Here is an 11,198-nt window from a genome sequence, read left to right as displayed (position 1 = left end):
GTTGTCCCCTCCACAAAGCAGTACGTGCCATAGAAAAAACAATCAATGTGCCCCCTCCAGTCTGTAGTCGCAGTGCAGAAGTACAGTGTTAGATTCAGTTGTTTATTTTGCTCATTGAACTTTTGTTCTTGTATTTCTTGCTGCATTTCATGTCTGGATTCAAATAAACACGAGAAAACATATTATTGCTGTTTAATATTTTTTTATTGTTTTTATATATTTCACATAATTATAAGAATCAGAGAACAACTACAGAACTGTGCAAAATTGAATAGAAGTATTATTTTTCCCTGTAGTTTTCATCAAAAAGTGAAATTATTCTTCCAACTTCTCCAGGAAAAACAGCAATAAAAATGAATCGCTGTCTTTTTCTCTCTCCATTCTCACCGTGTGTGCACTGGAGGAATCAAGTTTCCAAATCACACTTGTGTAAGTTATAAAATGGAGCAGGATTGGCTCCAAACTAGTTGTGATATCACAAAATCATGCTTGTACGTACGCATCTTCAACTCTGAATTCAAGTGGAGCACAACGTTCCTCTTCAGTTGATGAATGTGAAGATGAACTCTGCACACACATACATCATTCTGCACGGTGAAGGTCAAACATTGATGGTTTAATTATTAAGATTGATATTCAGTAACAGGCATGATCAAATAGTAACTTCCTACAGTATCACCCCTGACTCAATTTCTGATTGCAGTTTTGCTTCCAAAAGGACAAACTGTACAGGAAGACACTGCACTGCCACTGCAATCATCTGCAATTAATTTTCTTTTATTTTTTTTTAAATCTAATCAGTAAATATAACATTTAACATGGGTCAAATGTATAAACGTCAAAGACTTCATCAAGGTTTGATTTTTGTAAATCTTTTTGCTAATTTTTTGATGGTTTTATAACATCAGTCGTTATCATTATGAGAAGAAATGTCTTGTACAGATGATACATTGTTCTTGTCAATCAAATTTAATATCTGACTCAGTAACTTTATCAAATTATTATCAAATGAATCACAGTTCAGGACATTATGCTCAGCCAGGCCAGCCTCTAAACTTCAGTACGAAACTGCAGTGAAGAATTCTTCATTTTCTGCTTGTAGTCCTCATCAAACTTTTCATCCTGGGCCACAGTGAAGTGGTTCTTCCAGTCACCGACCTTCCCTGGAGAATAAAAATCAGGCAGGTATTCTAGCTAAATGTGATGATCTGATTTTGTGTCATGCCGCATGTATTGCATCTCACTATTCACTGTACCTTTTCTCATGAAGGAAGACTTCTTGAAATCCAGCAGTCCAAACAATGACTGGTTGACCATGTTGTTCTCTTTCATATCATCAAACTGCACTCTGCCTGTAATTCTTTCCTTCTCCTCAGACGAAGGAGACAAACCAAGAAAGCAGCAGAGTTTGTCTATTTCACGTCCAGTATCCTGGAAACACAAAAGTCAAATATTATCATCACTCTATCACCAGCTCAGGTTTAGTAGGGCTAGCGCCATGCTTTTGAGCATTATTATTTTTCTTTCTGCCATAGCTCCGGTCCCAAACAAACTGAAACATACAGCCCACGTATGTGTCATTGTGCGTGCTGAACCACTACGGATGCAATATATCTTTGGCCGCTATTGTTTGTTTGGCGCCCTTTTTCCGAGGATTCTTTAGCTAAAGCGCCCTAAACACATTGCCATTCATTCTCTATGGTAGTGCTGAACCACTACGGATGCAATATATCTTTGGCCGCTATTGTTTGTTTGGCGCCCTTTTTCCGAGGAGGAGAGGAGGAGTTGTTGTTTCCTTCGCCACTCTGGCAGTGTTGGTCTGGATGAGCTACACTTCGCATCGACTTGAGCTTGAGCTGCGCTGTGTGGACATTACGCCAAACGGTGAGTTATATTTAGATAAATAAAGATTACCGACATGTTACTATAATGTATCCTGGCGCTGTGTGGCGTGTCCTTGCTTGTAGTTAACGTTAGCCGTGTTTCCTCAGTTTATTGTGTCGAGCTGCTGCGGTATATTCGGATGAATTACAAGCTAACGAAACTTAACATTCCTTAGGTTGAAAGCATCACGTTGTTAGTGAACATTAATGTCTAATGTAGCGTTAACTACGGTATATCAGCAGCTTACATCAGCAGTAAGGTTAGATATAACGTTACTCTGGACACACTAACGTTACTTTACATACACACATTGACAGAATGATAAATGAACAAGCTTCATATGAATCATAAAGTCGTCGTGTTTGCACTTAACGCTGTTGTCACAGCATGTACTTATACTTAAGGTTTTTAATGCAGGACTTTTACTTGTAGCAGAGTATTTCTACACTGTGGTATCAGTACTATCACTGAAGTACAAGATCAGAGTACTTCTTCCACCTCTGTTAAAATGAGAGAACACCAGAATATTGTTTATTAATTGAGAACCAATGTCTCTAGGGTTTTTCATACTTTGTCATGTTGTGTACAACGTACTATTCATGCTTAATTTTAACACTTATTATATGCTTCTATACCATATTACAATTTTCAAAATACTAAATAGGCCACGTTTGTCTGAGCTTGTCAAAAGCAGAATATATCAAATATAGTCTAATGCATGTCTGTTTGGGATAGGAAAGGTGAATTGAATGCAGGGCGTTGCTGGATAAGACACTTCACACTTCAGTGTTACTTGAGTCAGAATCACTGGTTGGGGGTGGGGGGGGGATGATCTGCCTCAACAACCAGAGCTCATCGTTAAGACATACACAAAGGCAGGCACTTAATCAAGGTACTATACAAAGTAGTAAAGGTAATATTAAAGTAAAGGTATTTGATATCATTTTTTCTTTCTTCAAAACCCTGATAAATACAGTGAGAATATGTAGACAGTAAAGGGGCTAGAGCTGAGATGTGAACCTCCTAATTCCTGCTCTCCCTTGAGACCCTCACTATTAACATTTGTTATGAAAACAATGCCTGTCTATAACATATTAATAGATCAATATGCTTTTCTTCATTACAGGTAAAATGCAGAAAACGTTTTTTTTCCCTGGGAGAATGAGTGTCACATTCCGCAAGGGACCACTCGGATATCTCCGTCAGGATCCAACGGATGCAGCCAAACTCCTTAAAGACAACCCCTCTCTACAGGACAAGTCTGCACCCGTGAAGGAGGAGCTGGTCAGGAAAAATGCACTGACTGTGATCATTTTAAGAGGAGGGGATGCTTCAGATAAAACTGAGGTGGCTGGAGAATACATCCTGCAGTTTGGGAAATATAAAGGGAAGTCCTTCCGCTGGCTCCTTGAAAATGACATTGGGTATACCATCTACCTAATCAAGAACCAGCAAAAGGAGGAGACTGCAGGAGTGTTCATGGCAGGGGGGCACAGCAAGGACAGCCTGCTGTCATTTGTGAGCTATGCCCTCAGCTTTCAAGAAATCCAGTCTCTTCTCAATTATGAGAAACAAAAGCCAGTTGTGACAGCAGCAGCAGCAGCATCAGAGGATGACCAGCTGGTTGGTTTTGGCTCTCGTGCCAAAAGCACCTGGAGAGAGATTTGGGACAGCAGGGATGATGGCTATGCAGCCTTTATTATGAGGAAAAGCTGTGCTCCAGGAACAAAGATGCACAAACTACAAGTGTACCTGCAGAAGAAGCTGCCCTCCCCCTCTGGCTCCTCTCTGGTGACACATGCCTCACAGGCCCCTGCTGAAGCCATGGGTGGGTCTTGTTTTCCATTTATTTTGTCAAAAAAATGTATATGCTGTCATGGTATCCAGTGTATTTTAGTACACCAAAGGGAGTAAACTTCGTCTTCCATTATTTCAGTGGTGATTTTATTCATACTATCCTAAGTACAGTAAAGCCATATTTTTAGTACATTCTAATTCTTGTCTGTTTGCATCACAGTGATGGATGAAGATGAAGAGCTGGAGAGAGCGATGCTGGGTATCTGTCCTTCTAAGCAACATGTGCAGAGCTGTGAGTAAACATTTGTTGTCTTATATTGGTTTGTTTCTAATGCCTGAAGATTCAAAATAATTTACAGTTCAGCCTGTTTAATATTAATTGTGTATTCTATATAGTTTATATTTAATTGTTTTTGTTTGTGTTTTACAGCTGTTTCTGCACCATCAGCATCAACTGCCAGACGACAGGCTTCGGGAACAGAAAGAGGTTCTTAACCAAACAAAAACGTCCTGTCGTCGACGGAGACTCTGGGACCATGAATTCTTATCCCAAACCGAAGCATGACATAAACCGTTCCTTCTCATGTTGACCATGTTCTGGTCATGTTTGTGTTTTGCTGTTCAACTTGTTGTCCTAGTGACTATGAATTGATTCCAGTCATGGCGAGGGTAAGTAGCACTCTTTATTCCAGTTTTTAGACTTATATGATGAATATATATATATATATATATATATATATATATATACATACATACATACATATATATAGGACTGCTGTGGTTACTAACACTTGTATGCATGTGTTTGCAGTGTGCCATGTTGCTTCCCCTGCTTATGCTAAATTGTAATGACTGACTACTAAATATTTATCCATACAGAACTAAACTGCATGTGTATGAATGAAATTCTTTATACTTTAATGTAACAAACAGTCTGTTTAACTATATAAGGCTGAGATAAGCAGGTGAAGTAAAAGATGGATAATGTATGCCTTTACTAACACCAGTTTTTTTTATATTGTCAAAATATAAATGACTGACAAGATTTTTTCTGTTGTAGTACCATCTGCTACACTGTCCACACCAACTGAACTGACGGGTTCACAAGTAGATGGTAAATGCATTATATTTCTTTTTATCCATTTAAACCTTTCTGTCATATTCCCTCTGATTATGTCCGTTATAAACCAATAATTGATTACTTTTTGTGGTCCTTATCTCCTTGCAGCCCCTGCTCTGCCGATGGTAAAGAGACCTGTGCCCCTTCCTCAGGAGCTGATGTTCCTGATGCCAGAAACACCAGGACCCTTGCCAACAGAGACAACTGTCACTGTTCCAGGTGTGTATTATTTTAACTGTATTTGCATCTTAAAAATATCCATATGTAGTGTCCATCGGAACTGTTCTCATTGATGTAAATCAGATACTGGTGCACAATGTCATAGTCAAGTTTTTTATTTATCTTACTGTGAATAATAATGAAATGTTTAATATTCTATATAGTGTCAGAGGCACTTCCGATTTCTCCTGAGACGTCTGCAGAGCCCATTCAACCGCCGCTGCAACCGCCAAGAGCTCAAAGTAAGTATTTGAATGTTCTTGATTTGGCTGTGTGCGTGTCAAAGAGATAGAATCAAGTCAACACACAATCTTAATAATTTGCTATGTCTTTCTTCTTGCCTGACCAGGTCAGCCATTACCCAGGCCATCAGCTGTCCCCAGCTGTCCTCCTCCACAGCTTAAACAGCATTTGCATAGGAATGATTCTGTCCCAAGCTTTTTGATCCATATTTTATTTATTTGTTTTTACCTTTATTTTATTCAGGGGGAGGTTCACTGAGGGCAATGCTCTCTTTTTCAGGAACGCCCTGATCACATTCACACAGTTACACATTCACACCTGGAAGCTGCCCAGTACAACCACAGTCTGATCTGCTGGTCACTGAGCAACTCCACTGGAGCGGTTGGGGGGGCCTTGCTCAAGGGCATCTCAGTGGTGGTAATGAGGGAGGGCCACCACTGCCCCATATAAGCGGTTTATCAATGTAACCGTGATCACTGTAACCGGTTTCCACTGTATATACTGTATATTTTGCTCATGTAAATAATTATTACATTTATTATATACAATATTATATTTACTTTACCTTACATTTTTGTGTGATATATGTGTGACCTTGCAATATGGGCTCTGTTGAATATTTACTGTTACAGTTGTGGTTAATAAATACATTTCATTCACTAATGTCTACATGTCTCATTAATAAATTAATAATTTATAATGAACAGTAAAGTCTCTAATTGAAGTAATTAAGTAATTGCAATTTAAATGTTACACATAGGAAGAAAACTCTAATATAATTGGTTAATAGCTTTAAGTAAGTCAAGAACTTGATATAACCAGACTAGTCTAATCTAATGATAATCAGAAGAAGTAAATAACAAACTAAGACTCACATTTCTTGATTCCCAAATAGCTCATTATCTTTGATAATGTATCACAGACTTTGTACCAAGTGGGATTCGAACCAGCTCCAGATAATCATTCTTAAATATTCAGGAGAAAACTGCTGGACCAAAGCCGCGTTTTCAGCACCTTGGACAGCGTTAATAAGTCTGCAATTTCATTGGCTGTCAGTGTATGCCACCTATACGCGACTTGCCCCCGCGGAGGAGACGGGGATCGTACCACCGATCAGCCGATTAGTAGACAACCCGCTCTATCTCCTGAGCCACAAGGAAGAAGAAACTAGTACCTTTGGCCACATATAACATTGATTCTGTTGTTTAATCTGTACAAAAATTGAAGTGTAAAAACAATTCACCAATTTAGGTTCAGTTTTTGTACAGATAAGACGTGTTAATTATTGAGCTTGAGAGGTACCGTTGGACATAACCAGACTAGCTGCTTCCAGTCGTTTAGCTAACTGTGCGTATGGACTTGTAAGTGAGTTATTGGGTGGGGGAAAAGAAAAGGGAAAATTGTTGGAAATAAATGTTTTCTATTTTCTGTTTAGGAATGTTAGAAAAATGTTTATTAATGTTAGAAAAATGTGAGAAGACATTCTAGGTGTTTCAGAGGTCAATGTCTGAGTTCAGTGCTAGGATACCTGTAAGAGGAGGTTATTACAGTGGAGTTGAAGATGTTAAAAGAGGGTGGTGTTCTTACTTAAAAGGGGAGGTGTTCTGTTAAGTGGAACTATAGTGAGGTTACATTAGAGGATGTTACACGGACCTTCTATGTGTGAACACGTCCGGGTCATGATAATAAACGGACTACGTTACTACACCGTTGAGCCGACTCGCTGTCTACTTAATCTGCACTCTCACACACACAGTAACGTAACACCGTATGCTGAAAAGCAGCCCCACACCATGATGTTCCCACCTCCAAACTTCACTGTTGGTATGGTGTTTTTAGGGTGATGTGCAGTGCCATTTGTCCTCCAAACATGGTGTGTATTATGGCATCCAAAGAGTTAAACTTTGCTCTCATCTGACCAGACTATATTCTCCCAGTATTTCACAGGCTTGTCCAAATGTTGTGCAGCAAACTTTAAACGAGCTTCAACATGCTTTTTCCTCAGCAATGGAGTCTTGCGTGGTGAGCGTGCATAGAGGCCATGGCGGTTGAGTGCATTACTTATTGATTTCTTTGAAACAATTGTACCTGCTAATTCCAGGTCTTTCTGAAGCTCTCCAAAAGTGGTCCTTGGCTCTTGGACAACTCTTCTGATAATTCTTTTCACTCCTCTGTCAGAAATCTTGCGAGGAGCACCTGGTCGTGGCCAGTTTATGGTGAAATTATGTTCTTTCCACTTCCGGATATGGCCCCAACAGTGCTTACTGGAATATACAGAAGTTTAGAAATGCATCTGTAACCAATGTCATCAGGATGTTTTGCAACAATAAGGTTGCGAAGGTCTTGCGAGAGCTCTTTGCTTTTACCCATCATGAGATGTTTCTTGTGTGACACCTTGGTAATAAGACACCTTTTTATAGGCCATCAGTTGGGACTGAACCAGCTGATATTAATTTGCACAGTCAAGGGGCCGGATTGCTTTCTAATTACTGATAGATTTAAGCTGTTGTCTTGGCTTTCCATACCTTTTTGCACCTCCCTTTCTTCATGTGTTCAATACTTTTTCCCTGTGTCTTTTCACATAACTTAATTTCTGAACTTATTTGTTTTGGTTTCTTTGTATGTATGGATTACTTGGGTTGTTACCAACATCTGGTAAAAATGTCATGTCAATAGCACCTTTGGAAATATATTTACTGAGAAAAATGGTGATGTGTTCAATACTTATTTTACCCGCTGTATATGTATACATATACGTATACATGTTATATATATATATATATACATATAGCATATGTATATATATTATATATATTGTATATATGTATATATAATATATATGTATATATAATATATATGTGTGTATATATATATATATATATATATATATTTATATGTGTATAAATATATATTTATGTGTATATATTAGGGATGGAGCGGTTCAAGTAAAAAATCCGACCCGTTCGGTTCGCTAGTCACGGTTCGGGGTGTGTATGAATTGTTCGGTTCATTTGAAATAAGTTATGAGGCCCATTGTGTGCTTTTTAGGCTCCCGTTTATTGTCACACTGGAAATGGGGAACAGCCTCACAAATTTCAGTCAAAAAGGCATGCGCAGAAAAATACACTTCAAATAAAATTATTGGGGGAAAAAAAATTCTCAGTTGGCACGGATGAAGTGCAGAGTGCGGCTGTCAGTCAGTTTAGGAAATGGCGAGTGGACACGATAAAGTACAGGATCCACGAGCATGTAAATGTCATGATTGTGTATAACAGTGTTGAGATTCTGCATTAATTGTTACAAAAGGAGACCAGGTGGACCAAAACTAGTGAAAAATGGCTTAGACCTCAGAGGGTTACATTTTTGACTAATTTGTCAATGAAAATCATTATCTAACATCAACATTATTATCAAATGAATCACAGTTCAGGACATTATGCTCAGCCAGGCCAGCCTCTAAACTTCAGTACGAAACTGCAGTGAAGGATTCTTCATTTTCTGCTTGTAGTCCTCATCAAACTTTTCATCCTGGGCCACAGTGAAGTGGTTCTTCCAGTCACCGACCTTCCCTGGAGAATGACAGAAAATCAGGCAGGTATTCTAGCTAAATGTGATGATCTGATTTTGTGTCATTCCGCATTTATTGCATCTCACTATTCACTGTACCTTTTCTCATGAAGGAAGACTTTTTGGAATCCAGCAGTTTGAATATTGAATAGTTGACCATGTTGTTCTCTTTCATATCATCAAACTGCACTCTGCCTGCAATTCTTTCTTTCTCCTCAGACGAAGGAGACAAACCAAGAAAGCAGCAGAGTTTGTCTATTTCACGTCCAGTATCCTGGAAACACAAAAGTCAAAAATTATCATCACACTATCACCAGCTAGTGCAGAGCTTCGGAAAAGTAACCTGAACAGGGAGATTCTAAATCACACAAACACATGCTCAGACAACTAGCGACGCACCGATCCAACTTTTTCAGTCCTGATAGCGATACCTGGGCTTTGGGCATCAGCCGATTCCAAGAACTGATTCGATACCAGTGTTTAATTAATAAGCTGTATGCAGGGTCTGAAATCAACTTTTTTCACTGCCTGCCACTGTGTCAGGCAAGTATTTTTTTTTTGTCTGCCACTCAGAAATGTTATCTATCTATCACTTTTGAAATCTATGCGCTAAATAACATTTTAGATCTGATGTCATTCAATGTTCAATATATTTTACACACAAAACATTATATACATGGTAAATTACAGTGTTCAAATTACACTGTGGCTTCCGGGGAAGCCCTATTTTAAGTACTGTACTTTGCTATCTATAGTGGGTATTTGCATAAAAACACAATTCAAATGATTATGATTATTTAAATATTTGCTTTGATTAAAACAAATCTTGGCAAGCTGTTAGGAAGTTAAATAGCTCATAATTCCCTCTCTAATGTCTATTTTATATTGCTGTGAAAACATCTCCTTCAAACAACTGGATTTATTCAAGTTTCTCACCAAAACCTTAATTCTACGAGATTACATTTGAACATGTGCGGCCCACCAGCTGCTAACAAGTAACGTTACTAACTCTCCTGCTGATTCCAACACAGATTTGTTGTTTACAGTGTAGCATTATCAGGACAAAAATAGGGTGCGTCCCCTCAGGTTTAGTAGGGCTAGCGCCATGCTTTTGAGCATTATTATTTTTCTTTCTGCCATAGCTCCGGTCCCAAACAAACTGAAACATACAGCCCACGTATGTGTCATTGTGCATGCATAACTGCGGACTGGAGGAGACGGGGATCGTACCACCGATCAGCCGATTAGTAGACAACCCGCTCTATCTCCTGAGCCACAAGGAAGAAGAAACTAGTACCTTTGGCCACATATAACATTGATTCTGTTGTTTAATCTGTACAAAAATTGAAGTGTAAAAACAATTCACCAATTTAGGTTCAGTTTTTGTACAGATAAGACGTGTTAATTATTGAGCTTGAGAGGTACCGTTGGACATAACCAGACTAGCTGCTTCCAGTCGTTTAGCTAACTGTCTGCTGGCTGGAGCTTTTTCAATGGACAGATATGAGAGTGGTATCGATCTTCTCATCTAATGAACATTCACTTCCACCAAGTCAGTTTTGGCTAATTTCTGTATTACTATACATACAGCCTCTTATTTTAGGAGAAATAGTCTACTTCAGATATGATTAGAATACTATACTATCATGAATAGTATGAGAACTCAAAGTTACACACAAACTTACACAAAGACAACACATAAAACAACTAAATTACCTCAATCAGATCTTCATAGAACATGTAATGGAGTTTTGGATGACTCTGTTTCTTCTCCCACCAGCCGCTCACATGGTCGTACCAGGATCCAAACACCACTGAAGCAACAGAACAATAAATGAAAAATCCTGGTAAAGATCTGTAGTCAGTCCTTTGATAATTCCTGTACGCATAATCCTGATCATAAAGTTTGGTTTAATCAAACTTGTAAATCTGTATGAAATGCATTATGTATGAATAAACTGTGTGGGCAGTTTGAATCATCTCCCTGGCTTTAAATTCTTGAGAATATGTCCACACCTATGTTTCTCTTAATTTTGTATAACAAAGGGAATTTGGTTGAAAAAGTACAATTGTCAACTATTGATACTGTACATAAAAGGCATTTGTAACCTTGCAGTTTTGCTCCCAAAAGGACTTTGTCAAAAACTGGACTGGGAGATGAGTCCTAATGAGTCGAGGAGAGGTGGAGCACTTGTCCAGATCCTCTGTTCCTGTGATCATGGATGGAGAAGGCCCTAATCCTGTAAATTATTGAAATAGTACATATCAGTGAATGTAATACAACACAATGCAAATACACATCAAATGTTAAGATACCATGATGAAGATAAATGCACAAATTATCATTAAGCACCCAGTGACTACCAAC

At 38.6% G+C, this 11,198-nt stretch overlaps 1 protein-coding gene and 1 long non-coding RNA gene across 2 annotated transcripts; one reads left to right on the top strand and one right to left on the bottom strand.

Annotated features, from left to right (window-relative positions):
* Window positions 1-595: 595 nt before the first annotated feature.
* On the bottom strand, window positions 596-1,431 carry LOC141772680 (uncharacterized). Its single transcript, XR_012594942.1, has 2 exons — window positions 1,257-1,431; window positions 596-1,163 (listed from the first exon to the last, which is right to left on the bottom strand). It is a non-coding gene; the product is annotated as an uncharacterized LOC141772680 (long non-coding RNA).
* Window positions 1,432-1,784: 353 nt separating this feature from the next.
* LOC141772079 (uncharacterized) lies at window positions 1,785-5,926 on the top strand. Its single transcript, XM_074642738.1, has 8 exons — window positions 1,785-1,884; window positions 3,011-3,712; window positions 3,902-3,973; window positions 4,112-4,350; window positions 4,742-4,795; window positions 4,910-5,020; window positions 5,185-5,262; window positions 5,370-5,926. The coding sequence occupies exons 1-4, from the start codon at window positions 1,824-1,826 to the stop codon at window positions 4,174-4,176; spliced, it is 900 nt and encodes a 299-aa protein (XP_074498839.1). The 5' UTR covers window positions 1,785-1,823; the 3' UTR covers window positions 4,177-4,350; window positions 4,742-4,795; window positions 4,910-5,020; window positions 5,185-5,262; window positions 5,370-5,926.
* The last annotated feature ends 5,272 nt before the right edge of the window (window positions 5,927-11,198 follow it).

Source organism: Sebastes fasciatus, chromosome 8 (assembly GCF_043250625.1).
Source record: "Sebastes fasciatus isolate fSebFas1 chromosome 8, fSebFas1.pri, whole genome shotgun sequence".
NCBI classification, from domain to species: Eukaryota; Metazoa; Chordata; class Actinopteri; order Perciformes; family Sebastidae; genus Sebastes; species Sebastes fasciatus.
This window is presented reverse-complemented; position numbering and strand designations above follow the sequence as displayed.

Coding starts and splice junctions, on each gene's coding strand:
- LOC141772079 (XM_074642738.1), top strand. CDS start 1,824: ATGAGCTACACTTCGCATCGACTTGAGCTTGAGCTGCGCTGTGTGGAC. Junction 1,885..3,010: donor TGTGGACATTACGCCAAACG/GTGAGTTATATT, acceptor TCTTCATTACAG/GTAAAATGCAGAAAACGTTT. Junction 3,974..4,111: donor TAAGCAACATGTGCAGAGCT/GTGAGTAAACAT, acceptor TGTGTTTTACAG/CTGTTTCTGCACCATCAGCA.